The sequence below is a fragment of the Nipponia nippon genome, unplaced genomic scaffold (assembly GCF_047370975.1).
Source record: "Nipponia nippon isolate SJK-2023a ecotype South Korea unplaced genomic scaffold, ASM4737097v1 scaffold_24, whole genome shotgun sequence".
NCBI classification, from domain to species: domain Eukaryota; kingdom Metazoa; phylum Chordata; class Aves; order Pelecaniformes; family Threskiornithidae; genus Nipponia; species Nipponia nippon.
Window position 1 is genome coordinate 7,435,757 of NW_028262341.1, and position 24,189 is coordinate 7,459,945.

General features: G+C 38.1%; 1 protein-coding gene across 2 annotated transcripts in view; it reads right to left on the bottom strand.

Moving 5' to 3' along the window:
- Positions 1 to 462: 462 nt before the first annotated feature.
- PCSK1 (proprotein convertase subtilisin/kexin type 1) overlaps positions 463 to 24,189 on the bottom strand; it is a 29,273-nt gene continuing 5,546 nt past the window's right edge. For both annotated transcript variants that reach the window (XM_087761370.1, XM_087761371.1), the window contains 11 exons: positions 22,706 to 22,852; positions 22,176 to 22,252; positions 20,009 to 20,097; positions 15,820 to 15,992; positions 13,455 to 13,667; positions 12,168 to 12,268; positions 10,949 to 11,182; positions 9,286 to 9,443; positions 7,180 to 7,313; positions 5,199 to 5,360; positions 463 to 3,666 (listed from right to left, as the gene is read on the bottom strand). In XM_087761370.1, the coding sequence (XP_087617496.1) occupies positions 3,304 to 3,666; positions 5,199 to 5,360; positions 7,180 to 7,313; positions 9,286 to 9,443; positions 10,949 to 11,182; positions 12,168 to 12,268; positions 13,455 to 13,667; positions 15,820 to 15,992; positions 20,009 to 20,097; positions 22,176 to 22,252; positions 22,706 to 22,852 (1,851 nt within the window). In that variant the 3' untranslated portion in view covers positions 463 to 3,303. The remainder of the gene's footprint in view (positions 3,667 to 5,198; positions 5,361 to 7,179; positions 7,314 to 9,285; positions 9,444 to 10,948; positions 11,183 to 12,167; positions 12,269 to 13,454; positions 13,668 to 15,819; positions 15,993 to 20,008; positions 20,098 to 22,175; positions 22,253 to 22,705; positions 22,853 to 24,189) is intronic.

Sequence of the window (24,189 nt, forward strand, 5' to 3'; positions counted from 1 at the left end):
AAACGTGAGTAGTGGGGTGGAAAAAAATGACAAATATTTTAACTGCTGCTGTTTTGATGCAAGGAAGTGAAGACCTGTATATTTCATTTGACTCCCTGTCTCATTCTGCTGTATTATTTCATTATACCACTTCTAACACACACATCTGTATGTGAAATAGGCAGAATTTTGTAATTCAGAGCCACCGGGTCTGAATTACAGACAGTGCTGCCGTCACTGATGTCCGCAGCAAATCTTAACTTCGGCTGCAGTTGTGAAAAGTAAGCACTCCAGCGTTCCTGGTGAAGAAATCCTCTGCAAGTCTTCATTTTCAATAAATTACACATTTTCTCCACCCAACCCCCTGTTACTTCCTCAAGCCATTATTTTTAATTCTAAACTATATTTCCCGGTCCCTTTAAGTCAATGAAGTCATTCACTTTATCTTTCTGTTTTCTTTACAAATGTTAAGACCACACACTCTGAGCTCTGCTAACACACTGTATTATGCTACTAGTAGACAAATTTTAACATCACATCACATACATGTTGCAGTTGCTGTTGGAACATGCCTTTTAAAAAATACCTTTATTGGATGAAATTGTCTCTTTCCCAAGAAAAATCTGGTTCTTTAATATAATTTATTATGCCTTTTAAAATTCTGTCTGTTCAATAAAATCTTTGCTATATTATAAATACCTGTAATGAAAATATAATTTAAAATTCTGAGAGAAAACATTGTTTTTTCCTTTTACATTTTTCACAAAACCCACACAGGCACCAAGGAAAGACTAACAATAAAAATAATTTACTCCTGTACAATCTACTCTGGGTTGGAAACATTCACAAGAGAGATTTTAAACTTGTCCTCTAACGAAACTTTGGCTACAACATGGGAACTGATCTTAAAACAAAGGAGGGTCCTATGTTTTCCACTCGTTTAATCTGAAAACATCTTTCAAGGGCTGACTGAGTGTTGCTAGTATTTTCCTTGCTGTAACATACCTGAATGAGGAGTGGGTAAAATTGCTGTTATCTGAGGGAACCAGCCTCTGACCTTCATTGCATGGGACTAAAAGTGGTCCTACCTCACCAGATGGGAATATTTACTTTGGAGATTAACTCCTAGTTCTGAAAATTAAACATTAGTGGAAATAAGTTAGTGCTCTCACTCTGCAATAGCAACAATCAGGAATTTTTATGTTTTGCTTGTTCAGTAGTTACATAGTGCCAGAAAGCTTGTGTGTTGAAGGGACAGCACATGAAAGCTTTCTGATTTGGACCACGTGCAGGGATTTTTTTAATCACTTCTCATTCTAAGCAAATTTCTTAGTAGAGAGGGAGTGATTCAATGTAAAAGAGACATCCAATGGTGGAGCTGTTATCTTTGAAGTATGAACTAGAAATACGGAAGAATTCTTCAAATCAACTAAGCTCAATCTATTTAAAGCTGGCAAAAGAGCAGACTAAGCCCAAGACAGGCATGAAACCATCACAAAGAATGAATAAGCAGAGATTTTTAAATCTTAAGTTTGGTAAGACAATTTTCAAAGTTGTCTTTAAGCAGTCCCTTTTTCCATCAAAGAAGACTTAAGTACTGTTACAGTAAATAGATTTACCTTTAAATTACAGAATTCAGTGTGAAGTTTGAAAAATCTCTGTCCAAACTGATGAATTATGAGCAAAATGCTGAATTCCTTTCTTAGAGACATTTGCATCATTTTAAAGAATAGACAGTGAAGGAGAATCAAATATTTCTAGAATGTCTGGAAAACACATTTCTATAGTAGATGAAAGAGAAGTAAAAACCAGTCAGCACTTGTTTGGATTATCTTCAGCACTGCAATGAGAATGCTATCCCCAGGGAATCTTCATTTCCTTGTTCTAGATCCCCTCCAATTTCTGAGCATCCAACACTGCATTTTTTTTTTTTTTTTATATTATGAAAAGCAAAATAATATGTCAAACTTGACTCTGACTTTAAAGAGGTATGTGTGGAAAACTGTCTAGTATATTGCTAATGTTCGGGAGCTGCCCGCCCTTATGGCTTTCTGACAGCCACCTCCGTTTCCTCCTTTCCCACATTCTCCTTCCTTCTATTCCTGTCCCTCCTCCACATCCCATGCACTCTTTCCCTCCATTTCTGAGTCCCTTCTCAGGGTATTTTTTTTAATCTCATCCCTCTCCCCATCCATTTTGCCTTAATTCCCTAGATATTTGGGAAATGTTACAATCTACCACAGATACTCCAAGATCCAGTCTTTAAGTGGACTTTGCTGGTACAGTTATCCTTTCTATTCCACTTTGGTCACAGTTCAAGGAAAGGGCAAAGTGATCTCAGCTTTGTTGTCCTGACCACTGCAGACAGGCATCTCAGAAGGCATTTATATTATTTAACTTGAGAAATGTAACTGAGGTTCCATAGGTAGGAAGTTGATCCCCTAAAGCTCATATAGTCAATACAAATAGATCAGTACTCCATCAGGTAACTCAGAACTAGTGTGAAGACTAGCCAAGTGCTCTGAAGTGCTATCTATAGCAGCCTCTGTCTTCATTAACTACATACAGCCTAGAAAGACCAGGCTCATAATTCAGGCACTTCACTTAGGTAGCAAAAGTTAGGTGGTGAGAACGCCATCCCATGGCCTGGGATGCCTCATTTGGGGCTCTTTTATGTTAGTGTATGTCTGTCTGTAGTCTAAATCGTGAATAACTTCATCAGTCTTTACTGATGCTCCGATCCAACTCCAGCTGCCCAGCTGCTCCTTTATGGGAGAACAGAAGGGTAAGGGAACATTGCTGTTTGGAGAAGGAATAAAAAACCTATGATGGAAGCAGCACTGGCTGCAAGTATTAAATCTGGAATAAATGCCAAATATAAGAAAGACTGCAATATTCATTACAAAACCAGGGATGAGAGTATCTCCCCACAGCTTTGGCAGTTCGGTTCAAAACTGCTTGGTAGTTCAGCTTTTGAATCCTACTGCATGCTAAGTGAATAGGGTGGAAGAATAAGTAACAGGAAAATTATTTAAAATAGAGCATTAGGGTTTTCAGGGGAATACTATTGCATTTCATGCCTGAGGGGGCAAATATACTCTGATGGTAATGAGGAAAGGCTTTGAAAAAAAGCTATTACTAAAAAGCATCAGTTTACTGCCTTATCCTCCCACACCCGTTTTTTCCCTTCCTTGATATTTGTATTAAATATGAAGCAATCAAAGCAGCAATCACACAACTAGAGCGTACAACAGACTTCAGAAAAAAAACTACAGGTGGGGTGGGGAGAATGAATATTTCCAACTCAGTGCCATAATCTATAGTTTAGTTTCCTTCATTTATAATATCAACCAAGGCTTGCAGCAGTCTATCATCTCTATGCTTGTATGGTTTGGCATTGTAAAAAAGATCAACGTAGTCACTGTAGAGACTTTCTTCTGAGTCTCTCAACTGGGAGTGCTTGTTTAATTTTTCGAGGGCTTGATAGAAGTGTTCATATGGAATATTTAACTTCTCACTTGCAGTCTTCTTTGGCAATCGCTTCTGAGACATCTGTCTGCTAAAAGCACTTTGCAGTAAATGTAGCATAGCCTCTGATGGGATTTTATCTTCTGCTTTGTCACTGCTACTACTGGTATCTTCTGTGACTTTGGGTTTTTCACTCAGGTTCTCCTGTGTGGTATGGTCCTAGAATAGAGATTAGCATAAAAAAGGTTACGTGTCAATGAAAAACTGACTGGATTAAGATTTGCTCTGATTAGTGATTTCCATCTATGTGTGGGTAGATGCTATTTTTTTCATTCAGGAGCCACTTAGTATCTAGAAAAGAACTAGACCATTATACCAAAACAGACTATCAAAAGGACGGTATTGTATAAAATATCAAATCCCCCCACGACGTAGGAAGTTATAAATTCAGATTCCACACTGGCAGGATACAACATGACATTTTATAGTAGGATTTGCCCCAGTCTTAAGAGATATTTTTGGTTGTACTATGGAAGACAGCTCCTCAGCAGTCTAACTGAAGGAATTATACGCCGTGGTGACGACAGGTCCAATTGTGCCACATACCCTTGTGAAAAGGACTAAACCAGTGCTTCCATTTAACCTTCTCTGTAGATGATCTCACCTGAGAAAAGACAGTGAAGTATGGCTAATGGGTGGCCATGACATATATCCTGGAAACCTTGGAAGGCTAATGCCGGATACAGATGTACAGACAAGTCAATGATAGGCATGATTTTGTGTCAACAGTGTCTACTACGCCTCCCATACTGGCACAGCACTAGGTGGCTGCATAGCTTCCTCATTTACACTAGGATTGTCTTTCTGACTGAATACTCATTTTGCCTTCATCTGGTTTTTACTATGTCCGCCAGTCTTCTCCTACAGTACCTCCTGAATTCACTTTTATTTTCTTCCAATTTATTTTCTTGCACATGGCTGCCACACCTGCAGACACTTATTTGATGTATTTAAAGACTGTAATCACGTTTCCCTCAATCTTCTCCTTCATAACCTGCCTGAGGAAGGTTAATCTCTCTATACTTTATGGACATTCTAATTACTTAATGAGGAGACAAATTGATGTGATGTGATTAATAAAGTGTTCCAAGGGTATTGACATAATCAAGTATTGTGAAAATGTACAATACTACCATCCCATGCATCCAGAAACCCACTGTCACTCTCAGAAGCCTGGGTTATCTTTAGAGCACTCTACCTGAAAAGTAAAGAAGGGGTGACAAAGGACCTAGCAGCAACAGATCCACTTAACCGAACCCTCTGATCAGCAAGTCCCTGACTTTTGTCATGTCTTCTGTTACTAACTTCCTTCTAAGCTCCCTGGAAGCACTCCAGCAGGCAAAGCTCCTTTTGGATGCAACACTTGTTCTCACTAGAATTACATAAATTTAGTGTGTCTGTCAGAAGTGTATTCCTCCCTCCTTATACCACTCAACTGCATTAGCTGTCTAGTTCACTGCTTTAGTAGCAATATCCTCTTAGCATCATAAAAACTTAGATATTGGCATATGAAAACAGAAACTAATAAAAATACCAGTTGTTGACATGGAGAAAATTACAGTATACAACTCAGATGTGGTCAGAGGCTAGATGAAATGAATACAGAATGAACATGTGTCTTCTTACTAGGAAAAAATACCATTTTCTAATAAATTGAAAAATACTAAGGAAAAAAATGAATGTAACACTACCTCTACAAAGTCCGTCATCTTCTCCACTCCTCTTCTGTCATTTTGCACAGCATTGTAGGATGTGTATACACGTGGCTGCTTCATATGTTCAGGCTGGGTAGCAGTGCCATGCAAAATCAATTTCCAATTTACAATCCTTCCTTCATTTTGTATTCTTCTGGACTAAAGGACAAGCATAGCATTAGCGTAGGTTCTCAGGACATAAGAAGAGGAAACAGGACACTTGATCGTAAAGTAAACAGAAGTGACTAGAAGAAATTAGGCTTTCAACAACTAAATTTAGACAATGATTTATAAGCACCAGAAGACTGATATATTAGAAACAGGATATATCAGAAAGAAGGATTTAATACAATGGCTTAACTACTCCAAATATTCACATTTTGATGCAACATATTAATTAATCACGTAAGCATCAATGGAATTTTGTCATAGCACAGAACGCTAAAAATTACTGAAGTAGTAGTTTGTGATATTAGTATTTGTTCACTAAACCATTCCTTCGCAATTTCCTTGGAAAAGTTGACATCGGAATAATAATTTGGAATAATATTCTGTAGTGGTGTACAATAGCAATCTGAAGCACAGCTTGTGGAAGTGAGTAACAACCACTTTGTCCATTAGTTTTGGCAGCAGTATTTAAATAGTAGAAAGTGGAAGAGACAAGTACAGCGAACACTGAAACTTTATTTTACCAAAGCTTCTTTCAGAATTTTTGCTCAGTCATTTAGTGACTGAAGATAGCTGCTGAAGCTCTTCTTTTCTAACAGAAGTCTATACCAAAGTTTACATACACAACTTACATGACAACTAAATTATGAGTAACCCTGCATGGGAATCTGTGATTCCAGTTACGGTCATTAATGTGAAAACTTATTTCAGGAATCACAAAACCCTACAAACACAGGAAAGAGCGCATTACCTCTTGAGGACTAAAAGCTTAGTTTATTTTAAGTTTCATTTGAAAATGGAAAATGAGAGATAATTACAAAAAAAATGCTCGTCTTAACTTTGTTCCAAAAAATGCATTATATTAATTACAAAGAGCAGGATATCTGTAACCATGGGGTTATCTATAAGCCTGCAGTATTAACACTACACTGTTGATAATAACATTTACTTCTACTGCCGTGGCCATCTGCTTAGTACTTGGCATTATCCTCCTGTTTACAATTTGAGGCCAATAGGGGTTGGAGGCTCAGCATCTGATAGGAAGCACTCAGTTTCTGGCAGGATCTGACCCCTAATGACAAGCTTATTAACAGACAACTTCAATGAAATTCTCCAGAGATGAGTGCGCTTGCTCACTCTCTCTTTGAAGAGAATGATTTTTCAGTTGCCTATCAAGCAGCTTTATTCTGGTGTCTCGCTGTTATAATCCATATCCCCCGGTGGTTTTAGTAAACTTATTTCATATCTGTAGATTTCTTGGCTTTAATCCTTAGACGTTGTTCAGCAGTAATTACTCTAAGAACGAAGTTAGGGAAAGGTATACATCAGAATAGCTCTCTGAGGTCACCAAAATTCATTAATTCGAAAGGTTTTGAATTAATGAAAATTATGCACATGCACTAAGAGAAGACTAGATCTATCCTGTGTTCTTTTCTGCAGAAAAAACTAATTTGCAGTTAATCATCTGTTAATTGGGTTACATATTTCACTCCATGAATCACAGAAAATTATATTAAGTGATTTCTTTCAGTGACATATAATGGGTGAAAAACATAGGCATGAAATTTTTTTGACAAGTACATGTCAGTGAAATGAGGATGGTCCTTCGCATTTATGTAAAGAACAAGAAAATCTGACCCTATCTTTTTTTCTTTAATCTTTAATCCAGATGGATATTTAGTGTAAATAAACTCTTGTTGTAGCATATTTAACCAGACAACTCACTATTCAACATGCTTGGTAGTGGTTAGAGATCATTTTATCTGTGTTAGCTTCCAAACATAGCTAGTTAACATACAGACATACTTACCACATCAGTTATTCTTAAAACCCAGGTGCCTGTTGGATTCTCTCCCCATGTGTGAACAGACATGAAGTCCCAGTTCTTAAAGCCATTGGGAGATTTATCTCTCTCTCTCTCAGCCAGTAAGACAGTGGTGGTCCCTGTGTTAGTGCAAGGTCAACAATAGTGACTGTTCACACATGTCCACTTTTACTTTTCATATTGCTCAGCTTGCACACTATCTACTGCATAGGTAACCTGGAAAATGCACTATTTAACAGTGGCTTCTGGAATGGGAAACATAATTGTTTTCACAGCAGTATTTAAGAGCATAAAAACTATCACATTAGGTCATGCTAAAAAGGTACATCTTGCTTCGTGTTCAATCTCTAACAGAAAAAAGTAGTGGATGCACATGAAGCAGCATAAGAAACAGAGGTCAGACACAAACAGTATCTTCTACTGATGAACAGTTCAAGAAACTTCTGAGATAGAAGTTTTGAAGGCAAACCAGCTCACACAGTACTGTGCAACCAAAGCCTTATCCTCAATTCATCACTGTGGTTTTTTTTTTTTTTTGGTGAGTGGATGTAAATTGTTACAGCCTGGAACTCCAACAGGGTGAAAAGCATTTGCATTGTTATTATTATTACAAAAATGCTGCAGTTCACAAAGTATTTCTACAGCAAAACAGATTCTACTGCACAGTATGAAATTTGTTGTGCTTATTTGCCTATAAGGAGAGAGTAAGGGAGCTATATTTACATAATAAGGAGCAGAGAAGCCCCAGGGAGCCTGATCACAAGCTATAAATATATTTAAAGGTAACACCATAAATATAGAAAAGGAATGACATACATTTGGTAGTCCTGTTTTGCAGGAAGGTGGAAAAACAGCAAGAACTAAGGGAAAGAACTGTTTAACCATGATAACATGACGCAATAGTGGAGGCAGCAGACCTTGGCTACTGCTACCTCAACTAAACCCAGAGAAACACATAAAAAGATGAAGAACATATTACTGTCATCAGTCTTTCAAAAAGGGGTGTTTTTCTAAGATGAAGCCATGCTTCCTACATAATAGCAACAGAACAGTGTCTTGGGAGGGTAATACCTCTATAAAAGTAGAAAGAGAGATACTGTTGCTGTCATTTCCGTGATGCACCTAGAGACTGCCCATATATTTACTCCCAAACCAAAACTTATCTAAGACAGAATTAAATTTAAAAATACCATCAAGAGTCAAGGCTAAAACACCTCAGAGCAACATTGCTCCCATAAGACAAAAGGTAAACTCAGAAAATGAAGAATTAAGGTTAGGCTTAAAAGGAATCCCAGACAAGGTAGGTTTGGAAATACACTGTATGTACAGTATTTTAACCCTGCTGTCTAGTGAGGTCCTGCAATAATGACATCAACAAGGCTCTGTGAATTACTAGATTAGCCTTTAACATCAGTAAATTAGATGAGCCTGATGTTTAAATTCATACCTGAAAGCTTGTCTGTTTTTTCTAATAATATCAGTTGATCTAAAAGATCTCACTCTCTACGAAGTTGTTTATACTCATTCTTTCTTTTTTTTTTTTTTCTCCTTATGGTGTTATTTCAGGGCATTGTCAAGACAGCTTGCCATATTCTAGCACATTTAGTGTAGTTGTATTAAGATGCCTAACAAGACACTGTGTTTTTAAATACACCAATGGGGAGACACAGTTACATGAAATCTATGGAGTCAGATACCCTGTTTTGCATTAGCTTCTTAAATCACAGTAAGGCTGATAAGCACTATTGAACTATAATTTGTTGTCTGCCAGGAACTCTCAGTTTTTATAGGTCCTGTTGCTGGAATGAAAACATATTAGGAACAGTGCCTTCGTTTTCTGAAGTATGATTTTCAAACCTCTTCTCACAAAAATAACCCAGAACACATGAAGACTGGAAAGAGGTTTCAGAGAACCAGTTCTCTAGTCCCCAAGATGCTTTGTCCTCACACTCACCTGTTGGAGGTGACTAGATTTGTCCTACAATATATTTAGCTCTTTTTAAACCACTGAAGAACTCAGAGGTGGTTTTTAATGAAATAAATGTTACACACTACAGCAACACAAACAAAGTGTGTCTTTGCCTCCTGTACCTGATGGAGATACCAGAGTGACGTGAAGATCACCTCTACGGGAATACTCAATTGTTGCCTCAAGCTGCACATGCTCGAGAGATGCAATGGAGTTTTCTTGGCCCTCGCAGGCTTTTGTGGGAATTTCAATGATGACTTCCTCATTTGCTCTTAATAATCTGGCAAAATTACAGGAGTTCTTTGATTACTCACAGAAACTTTTGATTCTGGATCATTATGTGAAGTGCAAATGACGCATTTAATACCCGTTTCAGAATGACGAGAAAGAAAGAAGACAAATTCTACATTCTTTTTTTTTTTTTGAATGCTCCAGTAAAAACCATGGGAAGTTCTGGAAGCACAGATAATACTGAAGTGGACCAAATGATAGGCACTGCATAAGACAGACTTGTGCAACACACCCTGGAAGCAAGCAAGCAAGCAAGTTTGATAATCAAAGGTTTCTGTCAACACCGAGACTATAAAAAAACAGTCTTTGCTGTCAGCTACATCACAGGAGTCTATCAGACTTATACTTAGTTCTCTCATTCAAATATCCAGAAGAGCTGTTATGGAGTTAAAATACTGCAGCAGCACAGCCATTTTAACCCTTTGTAGTCAATGCCATCTCAAGAAAAAAAAGCTTACATCTTCTGTACATTCTCTCTACAGAGAGCTACTGTGCCTAGTTTTCTCTGCACAATTTCCATTAATTCTAATGAGAAAGGGGTATCTAAATTGCCACATAAATAATTCTAAACTCAAAATCTTGGCATCTTTGGTTTTATAATGTAACATAAAGGGCTGCAATAAAATACATAAACTGCAAGTATTACATACATCAGTACTGGATCAGCACTCTGTGGAAAGGAGAGCGCTCATAAAAGCAAATTGATAGTGAAATAGCGTAAATAATAAGGTTACCACGCAGTGACACTCCAAAACACAGTAATATGTTTCTACAGACAGATATTTGGTGCACTCACACAGTACAATTTCGATCTTTGAAATAGCTGTAATTTTTCTAAATAAATCCATAAGTGAACAAGTAGAAGCAAAAACGGTCTAGATATCTTTATTGATTAACCAGCTTAGTGACTAATTGTAACTTACCTGTATGTTGAGCTCAGTTTAGGCTCACTATGCTGGGAGCACTTGTGAATGTGGCTGCTAAGCCTTTTCAGTGAGCCTTTGAGACACTTCTGTTTCATAAAAGACATGCTATGGAGGTGACTAAAGCTCAATATATCACCTTGATTTCAACATATACTATGCCTATCACAGGAGAAAAATTGCTAAGACTGATTACAGATGCTTTTTTAAAAAAATCCCTGGGAGACTTTGGTATCTTTTTATTCATCTTCTGATAGCAGTCTAAACACTCATATCTTATCTGATAGGGTTTAGTCTCACACTATCATCCGTCCATACGCTGGTTGCACAAGCAGACATAATCATCTTATTTTTTGTTAAGGCTTCATGCTAGTAATTTCCATCAGTCTTACACTAAAAAAAGGCAAGCAAACCAACGCTGCTTGCCTGCCCCTGAGGAATACAGTAAGGCGAAACCAAATGAATCAGACGAAATCTCTGAGTCTGGTTCAGAGCAATCTGTGCAGAATACTATCCTTCAGGCTTTACTAATATAGACATAAGCTTAGCTACCGCTAATGCAAATTCTTACCTTGGTTCAAAGCTTTTGTCTTTAACGATACATTCTCTCTTTTCTGGTACACCTTTCCATCTTTTGGGATCAGCTAAATCTACCAACGCATTGGCATTGAGTAGTCCAAACCCAAATCGGCTGTTGACCATCAGTCCCGCTCCATTCTTTTTCCATCCTGGATTTCCAGCCAGTGGATCATATTCTGACGTCCACACTACCAAGTGCTGCATATCCCTCCATGTTAGATTTGGGCTGTTGAGAAAATGCTCCTGGTTACTTGTTTCAGGGCTATCTATAATTTTTTTCTCAATTATTAGTCTGCAACAGAACATGCTTTGAATGTATACGGCACCTCATTATTTTAAAATAGAGAGCATGTCACATGCTTATCCTCACAATACTTCTCCAGGTAGACAAGACTTCTGTGTAAATGAAGAATGCGTATCTAGCAAGATGAGAGTCCAATTCTTCAAAATTATTCAGACATGTAAAGTTAACTAGCAAAACTAGTATTGCCCACCAGTCTTTATGGGACCTGGACTTTGAAAATTCATTGGGTATTTGATTCTATCTGTGATTAACTCTACCCTTTAAAATATGGCCTTAAGTATCTTGGCTTACATCATCAATGAAGTGTGCAATAGAACATGAACCTACACCATTCAAGTACTAAGCCTACGCCCTAATGCCTGAAGTGTTTTCTGTGAAAAAGCCATTGTCCTGTCCTGTCCTGTTCTTTTTTACCCTCTCTAAGTCATACATTCTGACTACCAGCCCTACAGGACCTGAACCTGCCTGCTCCCTGCCTGCTCTGACAGTCAAGCTTGGGTACCTTCCATTTTATATCTCATCATTGGCAGAAAAGGTTCTGTAAATTGACCGAAGACTTAATTTAAACTCCTGCAACCTATTATCTTCAAATTATGTTCTCCTGATACATGTGCAGCCTCACTGCTTTTAAGTGCAATTGACCAGAACTCAGTAAACAATTGTTGTCAATGCACGAAATGGACTAAAATTCCTCAGTCGTCATGTTTTACTTACATTGGTTCTGCTTTGCCAGGAAGGTGTTCAGGCAAGTAGCTGCTTATTTTTGTCATCAGGCTGAGCAAGTCTGACTGACAAAAAGTGGAGCTGCAGCACGAGATGGTGCCACTGTCAAACAGACAACATTTCAGGGAAGATGGCAGGGTGGCTGAGACAGAGGAGTTTCAAAGATAATTGTGTGACATCTTACTTTGCTTCCAGCGCTAGAGCAAAAATTCCTGCTGCCAGAGGTGCAGATGCAGAGGTGCCAGTGTGAGTCTCTGTACATTCATTGTGAAGATCAGCACTTGTCTGACAGAAAAAACAAAAAAAAACCCACCAGATTGCATGAATAAACAGTTGTAAATACAGTCATATCCACACTCACAAACATAACCATGTATCCTTTACTTGGTGTATATTAATACATTCCTCACAAGCAGAAAAAGTGATGGATGTTTAAATCCGTTCGTATTTCAATCCACTCTTTTTACTTCAACTATAATTTTTGTATCAAAACGCTTTGTGTTGGAACAAAATACTCCCACACTGAATATCTTATTTTATTCTAAGGTTTCACAATAAGTGTTTCAGGCTTACTGGTGAATCATAAAAACAGATCATTGTGTTGGGCCTAGAACATTTAAAATTACTGCTTGCTAGAAAATTACTCATAGGATTAGTATTGGTGTTCTGCTCTCTCTTCAGCAGAAGAACTATAATTTGCAATGAAACACGTGCTTTATTCGGAACTTAAATACCAAACTCATCTGCCCATGTATCTACACCTCAGCTATGAAGAGAAGCCACTTAGGAAGGACTGATCTCCTGGCTAACTTGGAATGACATTGTTTTAATCCCCATCAATGTAGTTTATTGTAAAATTAGCATCCACCAGGGCTGAACAGAAATTATAGGTACTTCAGCGTTATTTTATCACAGCAATTTTCTTCAGCGAAAGTTATTTCTTGCACAGTTAATGAAGGCACACAGATTGCTCTGCCTGCTTGCTGAGTACCTTTTACAGGTTTGGAAGCACTATTGTTGCTGTCGTAAGTGAGAACTTGGGGGCTGACAATCTTACAAAAGCTAATGGCAAGGTTATCAGAGGTACTGACTCATATGGTACACTAACTTCACGTGTTCTTTTTTCTTTTACTCTGAATCTCTCTTCATCTGCCCTTTCTGAAGAACAGGACCACATCAAACTTCATGCAGAGACCTCTATCATACACAAACAGCAAACAAATTCAGAATGCTCATTTAACTGTATTGACACAATGATTTTGTTTAGCCATTGCTTTACAACAGAAGATGTTCCAGGAACACAATCACTTTTTGGATTACAAATCCCTCAGTTTTTCAAGGCAAAAGCACCAAGCATGTAACATGTAACATAAAGCAGGCACTTGAAACCAAGCATTTAAGAGCTCTCACTTGTTATTTGCACATATAATACATTTCTATGTTTGTTCTGAATCTGGTAAAAACAACCTACAATTCTTTGGTCAGTATAATCCCCACTGCTGTATGCTGTGGCCAGAGTTGAAGAGCACTTCTCTGCATACCAGGGAGAAAGGCCTTGCTGAGAAGCACTGCTAATGGAGATAGTGTAGATACTATCAGTGTAACCATCACAGTCACAGTTGTCACCCTGACGGCCTCCGTTCCCAGAAGCCCATACGAAAATGGAGCCTTTCCCATTTCGGCCCTAGAGAAAATGGAAATGGGTGGTTATCAAAGATATTTCAGTCTCTGTAATGTATTCTTAACAACTCCTCCCCCTGCCAAAGCCTAATATATCAAACATTTTCAGGTAGAAAAGGACAATTTTCCACAAGCACTGGAGGAGACAGAGACAGAAGAAACCAGCTACTTGAGGTATCCTACTTCACACCCTACAGTAACATCTCAGTTTGACTGGTCTAGGTTTAGTGTTCCAGGTACAGCAACTTTCCTCAGAACAGGTTTTTAAGTTAAAAACAGAGTCTGTGCTCAACAGGTAAGTTTTCCCACATGCTGAGGTTTTGGTCCTGAACATTTCTAGGAAAAATGCCTATTTTTTTTTAAGAAACGGCAAGTTTATCAGGGTTTATTTCACTTGCTTTTCCTGTAATCACAGAGGTACGGGTAAGCAGTATGAATGATGTACATGGTATGACTTTTCCAATTTATTTTTTGTAAGGAAGCCTTTCACGGTTAGCATTCACTTGCTTAAACACAGTGAACCAGCAAGCACATCTGACTGACAACCCTCTCTTCTCTTACAAATCTGTGGGCCAGCACCACCAGTCTCCAGACATAACCACATTCATTCCCTGCTCTGGTCTCCAGCACGTCATGAGGGAGCAGCAGCTAACAACTGACGCTGACAGCAGACAGCACGTAAACCATCACAGCTGTCATAGAGGAAGCACGTATCACCCTACCCAGTCTTAAGCTGTACTAGTGCTTCAGAGCAAAAAGATCTGTTTCATGTGAAGAGCAAAAGTTCATATGTTGTTCATTATTAATATATGTACATTCACTGGAAACAGCAGTTGAAATACAGATTTTTATCATCCTATTCAGATGAGATCTGAAGTTGTTCATGCAAGTGCTAAGACATTTGCAGAACTTAAAACATTAAAAGTAAAGTAAAGTAAGCTGTACTCTTTGTGATACAACTGCTAAAATGGGAAGGACAAGCCATGTCAATTACAGAAAATGATATAGTTTCTTCCTTTGAGAATAAAGGCTGCAGTCCAGAAAAGCACTGGTATTTGTAAACACCTGCTTTGATTTCACTTAGATTGCTACTAATGCCTCTCAGATGCTTAAGGCTAAGCATATATTTAAGTGCTTTACCAGGGCAGCAATGAAGGCATCAGGGATGAAAGTCACTGGCAACCCCAACTCTGGCTAACTTTAAGCAGAATGGAGACCATCCAGATCCTTGCAAAAGGAAGCCTGACAAATTAATGGGTAAATTTGCTCCCCTTAAGAAATAAAACAAGTTGTAAAAAAAAGATACATTCTTCACCAAATAACCTGCTTTTTTCAGAGTAAGACCACTGAACATTGGTACCCTAATTATTGTCTTTAATTCTCCCTCTTCTCTTGCTACCTACCTATGGACTTAGATCTCTGGTTATCACCAGCCCACTCCTCTTAGTCTCCATTCTTCCCTCAGGGAATGTTTGTCAGCTGTCAGACTCTTCTTTCTTCTTCTCTCCTTCTGTCTGCCAATGTTAACTGCCCTTTTTCCAAAGTCCTCTTTCTCTTTGCTTCTGTCCTTCAAGCTTTCCTCCATTTCTCTCCTCTCCTGTCTCTGATTCAGTCTTCCTCACTATACTACATTGTTTCCAATACTCTTCATCATGCATTTTTACTATCTTCATTTTAATTGGATCATGATACGCACCAATTTATAAACTAATGCAATTCACATAATACAAGCCCATCCACAGGGTGCTAAAATGCATCACTATTTCACACAGCAAAATATTCACAAAGCAGAAATTCCATATTAAATTTTATAGGCTTTCAGTGCAGAAATCCAATTACTGTTCAGTGCAAAACAAGCAGCAGAGAAGGTGGGGGTAGGGCAAGACAAAGGCAGCAAAAGTAAGGATGGAAAAAGAAAGCTTATCTGCAGAGAATGGTAGTTTAAAACCAGCTCAGAAAGCTCTAATGGTGCTTTTTTAAAAGTCCTATTCTGGCTGGTAATTTCTCTGACCTGTACTATTAAAATCTATCTCCTCCTTTTCAAATATGTTTGAGCAAAGACAGCACAAACCATTTTGATTTCTTCCCTGATACCAACCATTTTAAAATTCTGTTCTCTGCCACATTTTATTGTAACTGTCTCTTAAGTATCATACCTGTTTAATCCCATACTCAAAAGCCTTCTGTGCCAGTCTCCCGGGTCCCTCCACAGTTTTACCATCATCATTAGGGCCCCAGCTTGCACTGTAAATATCCACATGTTCTGGATTGAAACCAATTGAGCTGGCTTCAATAGCATCGGTGACTATTCCATCCAGCATACGTATACCTTAACAGAAAAAAACAAGCAGACTGGATTTACTTTCTGTTCTCTCTTCTTTGTCTTTGTCAACTGCTTGTAAAGTTTCCAACAAAATCAATCCATAACTATTGCAACCATAGCCTACTGCTGTTCATGTAAGTAATACTCAGGACAGTTCATGTCAGTGTGAAACAGTACACTTACCCTTTGCTTGCAGAGCTCAGTGCTCTCTACAAACATTAAAAAAACCCGTCTTAAAATCTTGGTTGCCTCTTATTTACTTCTTTCTCTCTTTCTACAGAGAGCCAAGAAGATGATGTTTTGCTTACTGTTCCTGCTTTTTCTTATTGCATTGAGCTCTTGCTTGACTCTTCCTTTCTGTTAAATCTGTAACAAAGAGTTCTCAAACTGCTAGCAGGTCACTAAAATTAAATAGGTTTTATCAACATTACTTTTATCTTTAAGAGTTCTAAGAGTTTTAGCTCAAAGATGTAGTTCTGAATGTTCTGACTAAAACACTTTGTCCTCACAGTCATTAAGGTTGTGACACTGCTACTTCACTAGCTTTTCAATCTTCACCACAAAAAAATCTCACTGTTGTCTTACTACCACGTTTTTTCTATTGTGAGCAATCCAGAGATGCTAGAGATATCTAGCCATTAACATTTTATTAGGAACTGCATGATCTAATCTTCCTCAGAGCAATCCTGATCTCAGTGGTACTTAAAATTCAGTGGCAGACAGCAGTTCATCTGCACTGGATCTCTTGCTCTGCAAATCCCTACCTCTGCGGTAGGATTGCTACCACTGTCCAGTGCTGGAGGAGGATAGAAATAGCAGAAGTCTGGCAAAATTCCCACTATAGCATGGCTCTCCCAGCAACAGCAGCAATATAAGAGCCACAGCAGTCAGGATTCAGCCTGTGTTTTCAAGCAATAAAAATGTCTGGGTTGTCTTGAACTTGGCAAGTTAGTACTACAGCAGCTGCACCATTACTGGCAGTTGGTGAATTATGAGTACTCATTTTCTAGTATTTTCCACAAAGTGGGGATTTTTCCAAAGCACAGCAGGCAAAATGTGGTGGTTGTATTAAAAAAAAAAGCAAAAAACCAACCTTGCCCTTGCAGATCAGTGTCTTGTTCTTTTTTTATACTATCAAGCAGGAAAAAACCAGACTGTAAGCATAACTCTTTTCCCAAACGGCTGGCCTCTAAGACTCATAATACCTCTGAGATAAAGCTGGGCTTTATTATTTTATATTAATTAGTGGCAAAAACAGACAAAGGAGTTAATCCGCTTAACCACTGCTACTCCACTATCACTCACAAAGCTGGGAAAAGAATCAAGGTATATCCTGTGCCTCAGGTACTAAAATCAGCACTTACCCCAGATAGGCTTACACTCCTAACATTTTGAATACTCATTTTTCAGTTGGCTCAGAATTGTGGGATTCTCTCATACCAGAGCACTGTGAGCAAATATCTGCCTGTGTGGAAATGACTGCAAGCTCCGGGTGCTAGCTTGCAACACATAATGAGATACTGGGAATGCAGAGAATAGTGTACAGATATTTTCCACAGAAGAAGACAAAGCCAACTCTGCAGATAAACAATGTAATAAAGAAGAAAACAAGAACACTGACAACACGCTGATGAAAACAGTTCACGAAAAAAAGAAAAACGCTGTCTTGTCTTTGTGATGTCCAAAAATCCTGCTTGTGTAAGTCAGCTCAGGGATCTGATGACTGCAGTGGTATTTCCCTAAGCACACTCCAGTTATGTCCTCTTGCATAAACTCTTTCCTATTCTTGCACATGCTTGCTCCCATCATCCATCCCACAAAACCAAAGGGCAAAGCCCAAAGTAATTTCAGACACATACATGTATCTGCCTGGCAGAAGGCTATTTTTAGCAACACATCGCTGTGCGGGAACTCTCAGTTCAGTCCTTTGTAAAATGGAGCTTCTTAATCATTTGATTTCCATGGCAGCACCAGAGAAATATCATAGCACAGTGCTACGGTTAGGTATGCATGAATACATATTCACCCTACTTTACTCCAAAGGTGATCGATACATACATACTTCTTAGTTCTATGCAGAACAAGAGGTGACTGTTAAAGGACACTGAAAGGTGTCACTTTGAAAACTGGCATTAAGAAGTAATTTTTTCACACAGTGCACAGAAAAGCCTATGGGATTCACAGCCACAAAGTACTGAAAAGACTAATGAAGGTTTCAGAATAGGGCCAGGCATTGATGTGACTACTGAGAACACTCAGGGTTATTAAAGTCAGTATTTTCATGGAAAACAAAAAATTTTGAATGGAATGTTTTGTTTTACCCCTGAAGGCAAAGTTAAACCAACTTCTGACGCTGAAGGTTAGAGAATAAGGTATTCCAAATGTCAGGGTTTCTTTCCCTAAAGCACCTATTGCTGACTACCAGAGAGAAGGCATCAGCTGTGGACCACTGGATTTATCCAGTATGGCAAATGGTACAAGCAAACAGCCACTTAAAGAAGTCAACCTGAACTAATGTCAAATAGAAGTGTGTAATGCATCATTTCATGGATTTAAAAAAAAAAGGGGGAAAAAAAAAGCCTGTGAAGAAATGAATCCTGTATAGCTTGGAACATCAAAAAAGCCTTCCAATGTTTAGCCGCTCCAAATTTATCTGAATCTTTTGAAGACTTCTCCTATCTTCCATTGCTCTTTGAACATATTTTTGTTACGACCCTATCTTAATCAGGCTGGTCATACATAACAGTTTACAATTTCTTTCAACTTTTCTATTCTTTCTCCTCCCCCCACTCAGGTATAAGCAGCTTCCTGGGTAATTTGGATTGCTGGACTGCTTTTCCTCCTGTTATTTTCCTTTCCTAGACAAATCACTCTGCACAGATCTGTAGTTTGCATTTGCAAATGAACACAGAGCATATGCAAATAACTGTGGAAGAATCTTCTCTGTAGATGCAAGTGCCTTAAAATATGGGCACAGCGGGAGTTCAGACATCTTTGCAGCTTCATCCATTTTGCCCTGCTTTGAAAATTTGGCGTCTTCATCTTATGAGTGAGATATTTTATTTAAACAGAGCATGACAGCATAATGCATTACAGCAAAGGCAGACTGCAAAGCTGAGATCTATGACAGCTCAGTAGAGTAAATGGGAACCTACAAACATAAGACTGAAATGGTGGGAATGGCAGTTATGGGTGTCAATTGCCACTCATCGTCCTTTTGTTTAAAAGGAAAAAAGGGAGTAATGGAAAAACTAGGACTGAACGAGTATCTTCCTCTGAGCTAAATAACCATTTGCAACTGATACTTTGATCATGACTATTTCATAAGCCTCTAATGGATTAAACTTTTAGTCACCCCTTCAAAAAAAAAAGGCAATATCGATTGACAGGCAAGCAAGACTACTTATTTTCAAAATTAACTTATAATGATAGTAGAGAAGTAAGCTGTTGAAACAAAAACCACAGCAGTTTGAATATCTTGACTGACATGACCTTTTGAATGTAATTGTGTAGATGGAAACAATATGCTCCAAGCAAGGGTGGGTATAAATCTGTATATTATTACTTTCACTTTATTCAATCCCTCTTTTCCCCCATGCCACCTCCTTCCAGGATAACCAATTTTAAGTCAGTCCATCATTCCTTAAAGGATGCAGTCTTACCTCTGGGTACAACAGAGGTTGTTGCTATTATTATTATTATTACTATTATCATTATTATTATAATTCTCATCATCCTCACCACCTATATTGTTGTTGCTGTTGTTATACAATTTCTACATATATTCAACTGATAACCAAATTCCAGAGAGTATGCTGACATTCAAGAAATGCTGTCATATAGATGCAACACTGCACTATGGCCAGACAGGATTTTGTAGCCTAACACTGCAAGACTGGTGTTTTCTGAGAAGGACTAATCATTCCTATCTCAGATTAATGGTAGCTGAAAACACTCAGCACTTCACAGAATCTGTCTGGTTTCCATTTGTATTAGACATCTAATTATTTTCATTTTCTTACCTCCAACTTTGGAATTGTAAGCTACTCCAACTCCACATTTTCTGTTGTTGGCTTGCATGGCAATTTCTCCTGCACACCGTGTCCCATGCCTGAATAAATACAGTAAGAATAAACAACATCTCATAACATTTTTGTGTGACGTACATAAAGACTCATCAGTGACCTTCCTGATTTGGTAGAAGTCTTCCTTTAAATGAATGCAATGCAGCTATTGAATAGCTTTTGAACTGTGTCTACGTGATACAAAAACACTTGTTTCTCTTAGGCTTCATTCAACATAATTTTACCTACTTAATAATCAAAGGATCATTGTGATGAGATGATAAGTACCTAATTTAAGTCACACTGAAGTCCGTAGACCTATTAGATACAGGTATTTGAGATGAGTGTGAAAGTAGCGTCCAATTATGAGGCTAAGAAGCTGCTAAACTTCTTCAGACAAAAATATGATACAAGTCTTTTTTAATCACACATTTAGATACTCATTTATTAAGGATTTCAGAAAGTTAGCCTTTAAAGTATCCTCACCATTGCTAAATTTTCCTTGTAACTAACTATTTTCTATGCAATTATTTTTTGCCATACGTGATTCTTATTCCACAATACAGAAGACCTTCATATAACTGTAATCGTAAAAGAGTTGTATTATTTAATACTACAGATTGTTATTCAATGAAGTGTTTGAATGCCTCTGGGCTGAATTCCATTTACTTATTAATAAAGATTAGAGGTAATACAGGTAGATTTAAGAGATCATGTCATCGGAACAAGAGGATAATGGCTTCTTGCTCTTAAATAATGCTGTAACAAAGCAGAAATGTCATTTGTCAAATGTCTTATTCATGGGACATTTATCCTTTGATTGATTGGTTTTTTTCCCAATACACTGATTTATGTTGTGGATGGTGTTGTATTGTCTGATAGACAATAGGGAACCAGTCCATCAGTTTCTTACTGTATCTTTATTGAGTACCGGCATCCTAATTGGTTTAAGAAATTGACTTCTTCTGTGTACCAGCTTTTAAAGAGGTCCATTCTCTTCTCTTTCTGATGGACAAAATCGCTCCTTGAACTACCATGGATACGCTTCCGTGTGACAGACCCATCAAGATGTTCCACAGAGTATCAAAGAGGTAGCTCTACAGAGGGCATCAGACAAAATTCCACAAGTCCAGTAAGTGAACTGGCTGGTTGTCTTGTATTCAAGCCTTTCAAAACTTCCTAGGTTACTACCTTGAGGACATTTAGGCCAAATCTGGTCTAAATAAAGCTTTCATATGCCTCAGAAGAGACAGATTGTCCCAGGAGTGAATGTAACCTCCAGTGTCTGACTGTGTGTCATACCCATATGAGAGGAGGTCAGAAGCATGACTTCACCTGTGATTGCCTGCACTGAGCTAGAAGCTATTCTATTGGCCCAAAAGATACTGCCAAAACTGGAAAACAGCATCCTTAGCTACAAAAGCTGATCTGAAGGGATGGGTTTCTTGGTAGATTCCTCTAAGACACAGTCTCCTCCAGAGCCCTTCATAGGAGACATATTCTTTTAAAATTCCCAGTGCAAAGCAGAGAACTAAGTAAAAATCTGCCTAGGGAGGTATCATTCTAGAAACACATGTGGTGACATGAACAGATTGTTCCCTTTAGCTTACAGAAACATATCAGTACCTTACATATACACAGATATGAAGAAACTCAGGACATTTTAGGGAGATTAGAGTTACAATGCTCTTCATCTGGGAATTTAATTTCCTTAGTTTCCAGTGTTTGTGCCAATGGTGCGTGCAAATCTTTGTGCAAACTGAAACACAGGGGGTTCCTTCTGAACATCAGGAAACACTTTTTCACTGTGAGGGTGACCAAGCACTGGCAAAGGCTGCCCAGGGAGGTTGTGCAGTTTCCCTCCTTGGAAATATTCAAAAGCCATCTGGATGTGGTCCTGGGCAACCGGCTCTAGGTCTCCCTGCTTGAGCAGGGGCTCAGACCACACGACCTTCAGGGGTCCCTTCCAACCTCAGCCATCCTGTGATTCTGTTATACAAATTCTTCCTTTTATTATATAATTGTCACAGGGAACATACATAGATATTTCTGCATTTGTATGGTCTAATACATAAATTAATAACGTACTGTTTTGTTCTCTTCACACAACTGGGAGGCTACCTACTTGTTTTCATTTGTTGGGTCATATCTAGGAAAGGGATCGTGATCGTTGTCATTGAAATCATAACTTGCCTGAGGATCCTACATTTAAAAAAAAAACACAGAATTAATTCAGACCACTAGAAAATGCATTTTAAAACGTGTAACAAAATGGGTTCTTGACTGTATTTATTTCTTTGGTGTGGCTGATGTTGACAGCAATTGAGTTGGTAGAATTTGATGGGCATTAACAATTCCGTAAACTTTTCACGGAGCTCTAATAATTCAGCATTAAATCACTGTATACAAACATGCCTGGGAACTAAATACACTGAGGTGAAAAAAAAAAACAAAACAACAAAAACCCCCCGCTATCATTGCTAAGTAACATTCAGCTTTCTGTGACACAGACCAGGTTCCAAATTATGCCTAAAGCAAATATTTCAGTCTGTACTGTAGGAGCTGACTTACAGAACAGACAGCAAGCTAGAGTGTCTGTATATCAAATTTACAACTGATTAATTTATTCCATAGCATTCTAATGTCCAAACTTACATAGTTAGCATAGATGTCAGTGTGATTCCACTCCAAGCCATCATCTAGTACTGTGATGACAACACCCTTGCCTGTAATCCCTTTTTGCCATACAGGAATAACATGGAGATCCAGTTTGGGCAGGGATGGAGTTATTCTTGTATCTTGCTGCGGGACAGAAAGGATTAAAATATGTCAACGTTTTTATCAATTTATACTACACAGGTCCAAAGTCGTATTTTAACAGTGCTCTAAACCATCCCAGCCTGAACTTGTGTATTTTGCTCAAATTTTGCAAAGATAACACAAAAATTATTTTCTTCAAATACCTGTAGCAGTGAAAGATTTACCCCATTACGTGAAGATCCCTGAAGACCACCTCTGAACAAAGAGCATCTTGTATTTATTGGAGGCAGGCAGCAGAAACATGGGAATGGTAGGGATGTACCAATGAACCTTGGAACTTTGAGTTAATAATCAGACCTGCTAATGTTTGTTCTTTTCACTTGATGAGAAGCCAAGACAGTACCCCACGGTACAGTGAGCTGCGTTTTCTCCAAACGTATTTTCTCCTTTGACATTCAAGTTAGCCAGAGCAAAATAATTAATGGATAAAACAATTAAGGTAGTCTTTTGGTTAGGAACAACTGTGCTGAATCACAACTTTCTGTTTACTACCCTCATTACTGTTCCTGTGGTAAATCAACTGGAAGCATGAATCATCTGTAGCCTTCTCTTCCACAGCAAGCTCTTTCAAGAGTAGCTCCTAAATGGGTCATTTTTTGTCCCTAATATTAAATGTGCAGTACATACATCTAATTTGGAAAACTTGCTTACAACCCCCATAAAAACACAGATGTAAAAAAAGCATTTTCCTTCTGTTTCTCTGTGGATAATTACATCAGTTGATCGCAGGTTTTTCATTTCTCTTTGTTTCCAAAGGAATGTTGCATACAATATGAGGCTTAGAAAAAGAAATTTGTTATGGGAATGACCTTTCTTTCATTTTATGCTTTCCTTTCTGAGTGCTGCTGTTCAGGGAATTATTTCAGGTTTCAAGTTTTGTTCTCTAGAATCCATCAAATAATCAAATAATTTTTTATGGTGATGTGTAAAGGTACACTGAATAGAGCTAAAAACTGTTGCCATCAAATCATAATAATAAGGTCATAATGAGTTATTTACTACAAGGCAAGGAATATATTTTGGAAGAAAATATTTAACACATTTATGCATTTAATCAGAAAAAATTCAATGTGCACTGCAAACAAGGGTAAGCATCATGTTTCTGTTTCTCATGTGGGAAAGCTAGAGGGAAAAGAAGTGAAAACCACAGAAAGGTGCAAAAAGGAACTGTGTCTCCTGGAGAGCATGACATTGCTTTTTCCACAAAACTGCTTTTTTTGAACTCTGTGTGTGTGTATTTGTCCAATACAGATATCTCAGAAATTTCCTGCTTCCTATTGGAAACAGGCAGAGAAGCAAACAGATATTCAGCTTCAAAG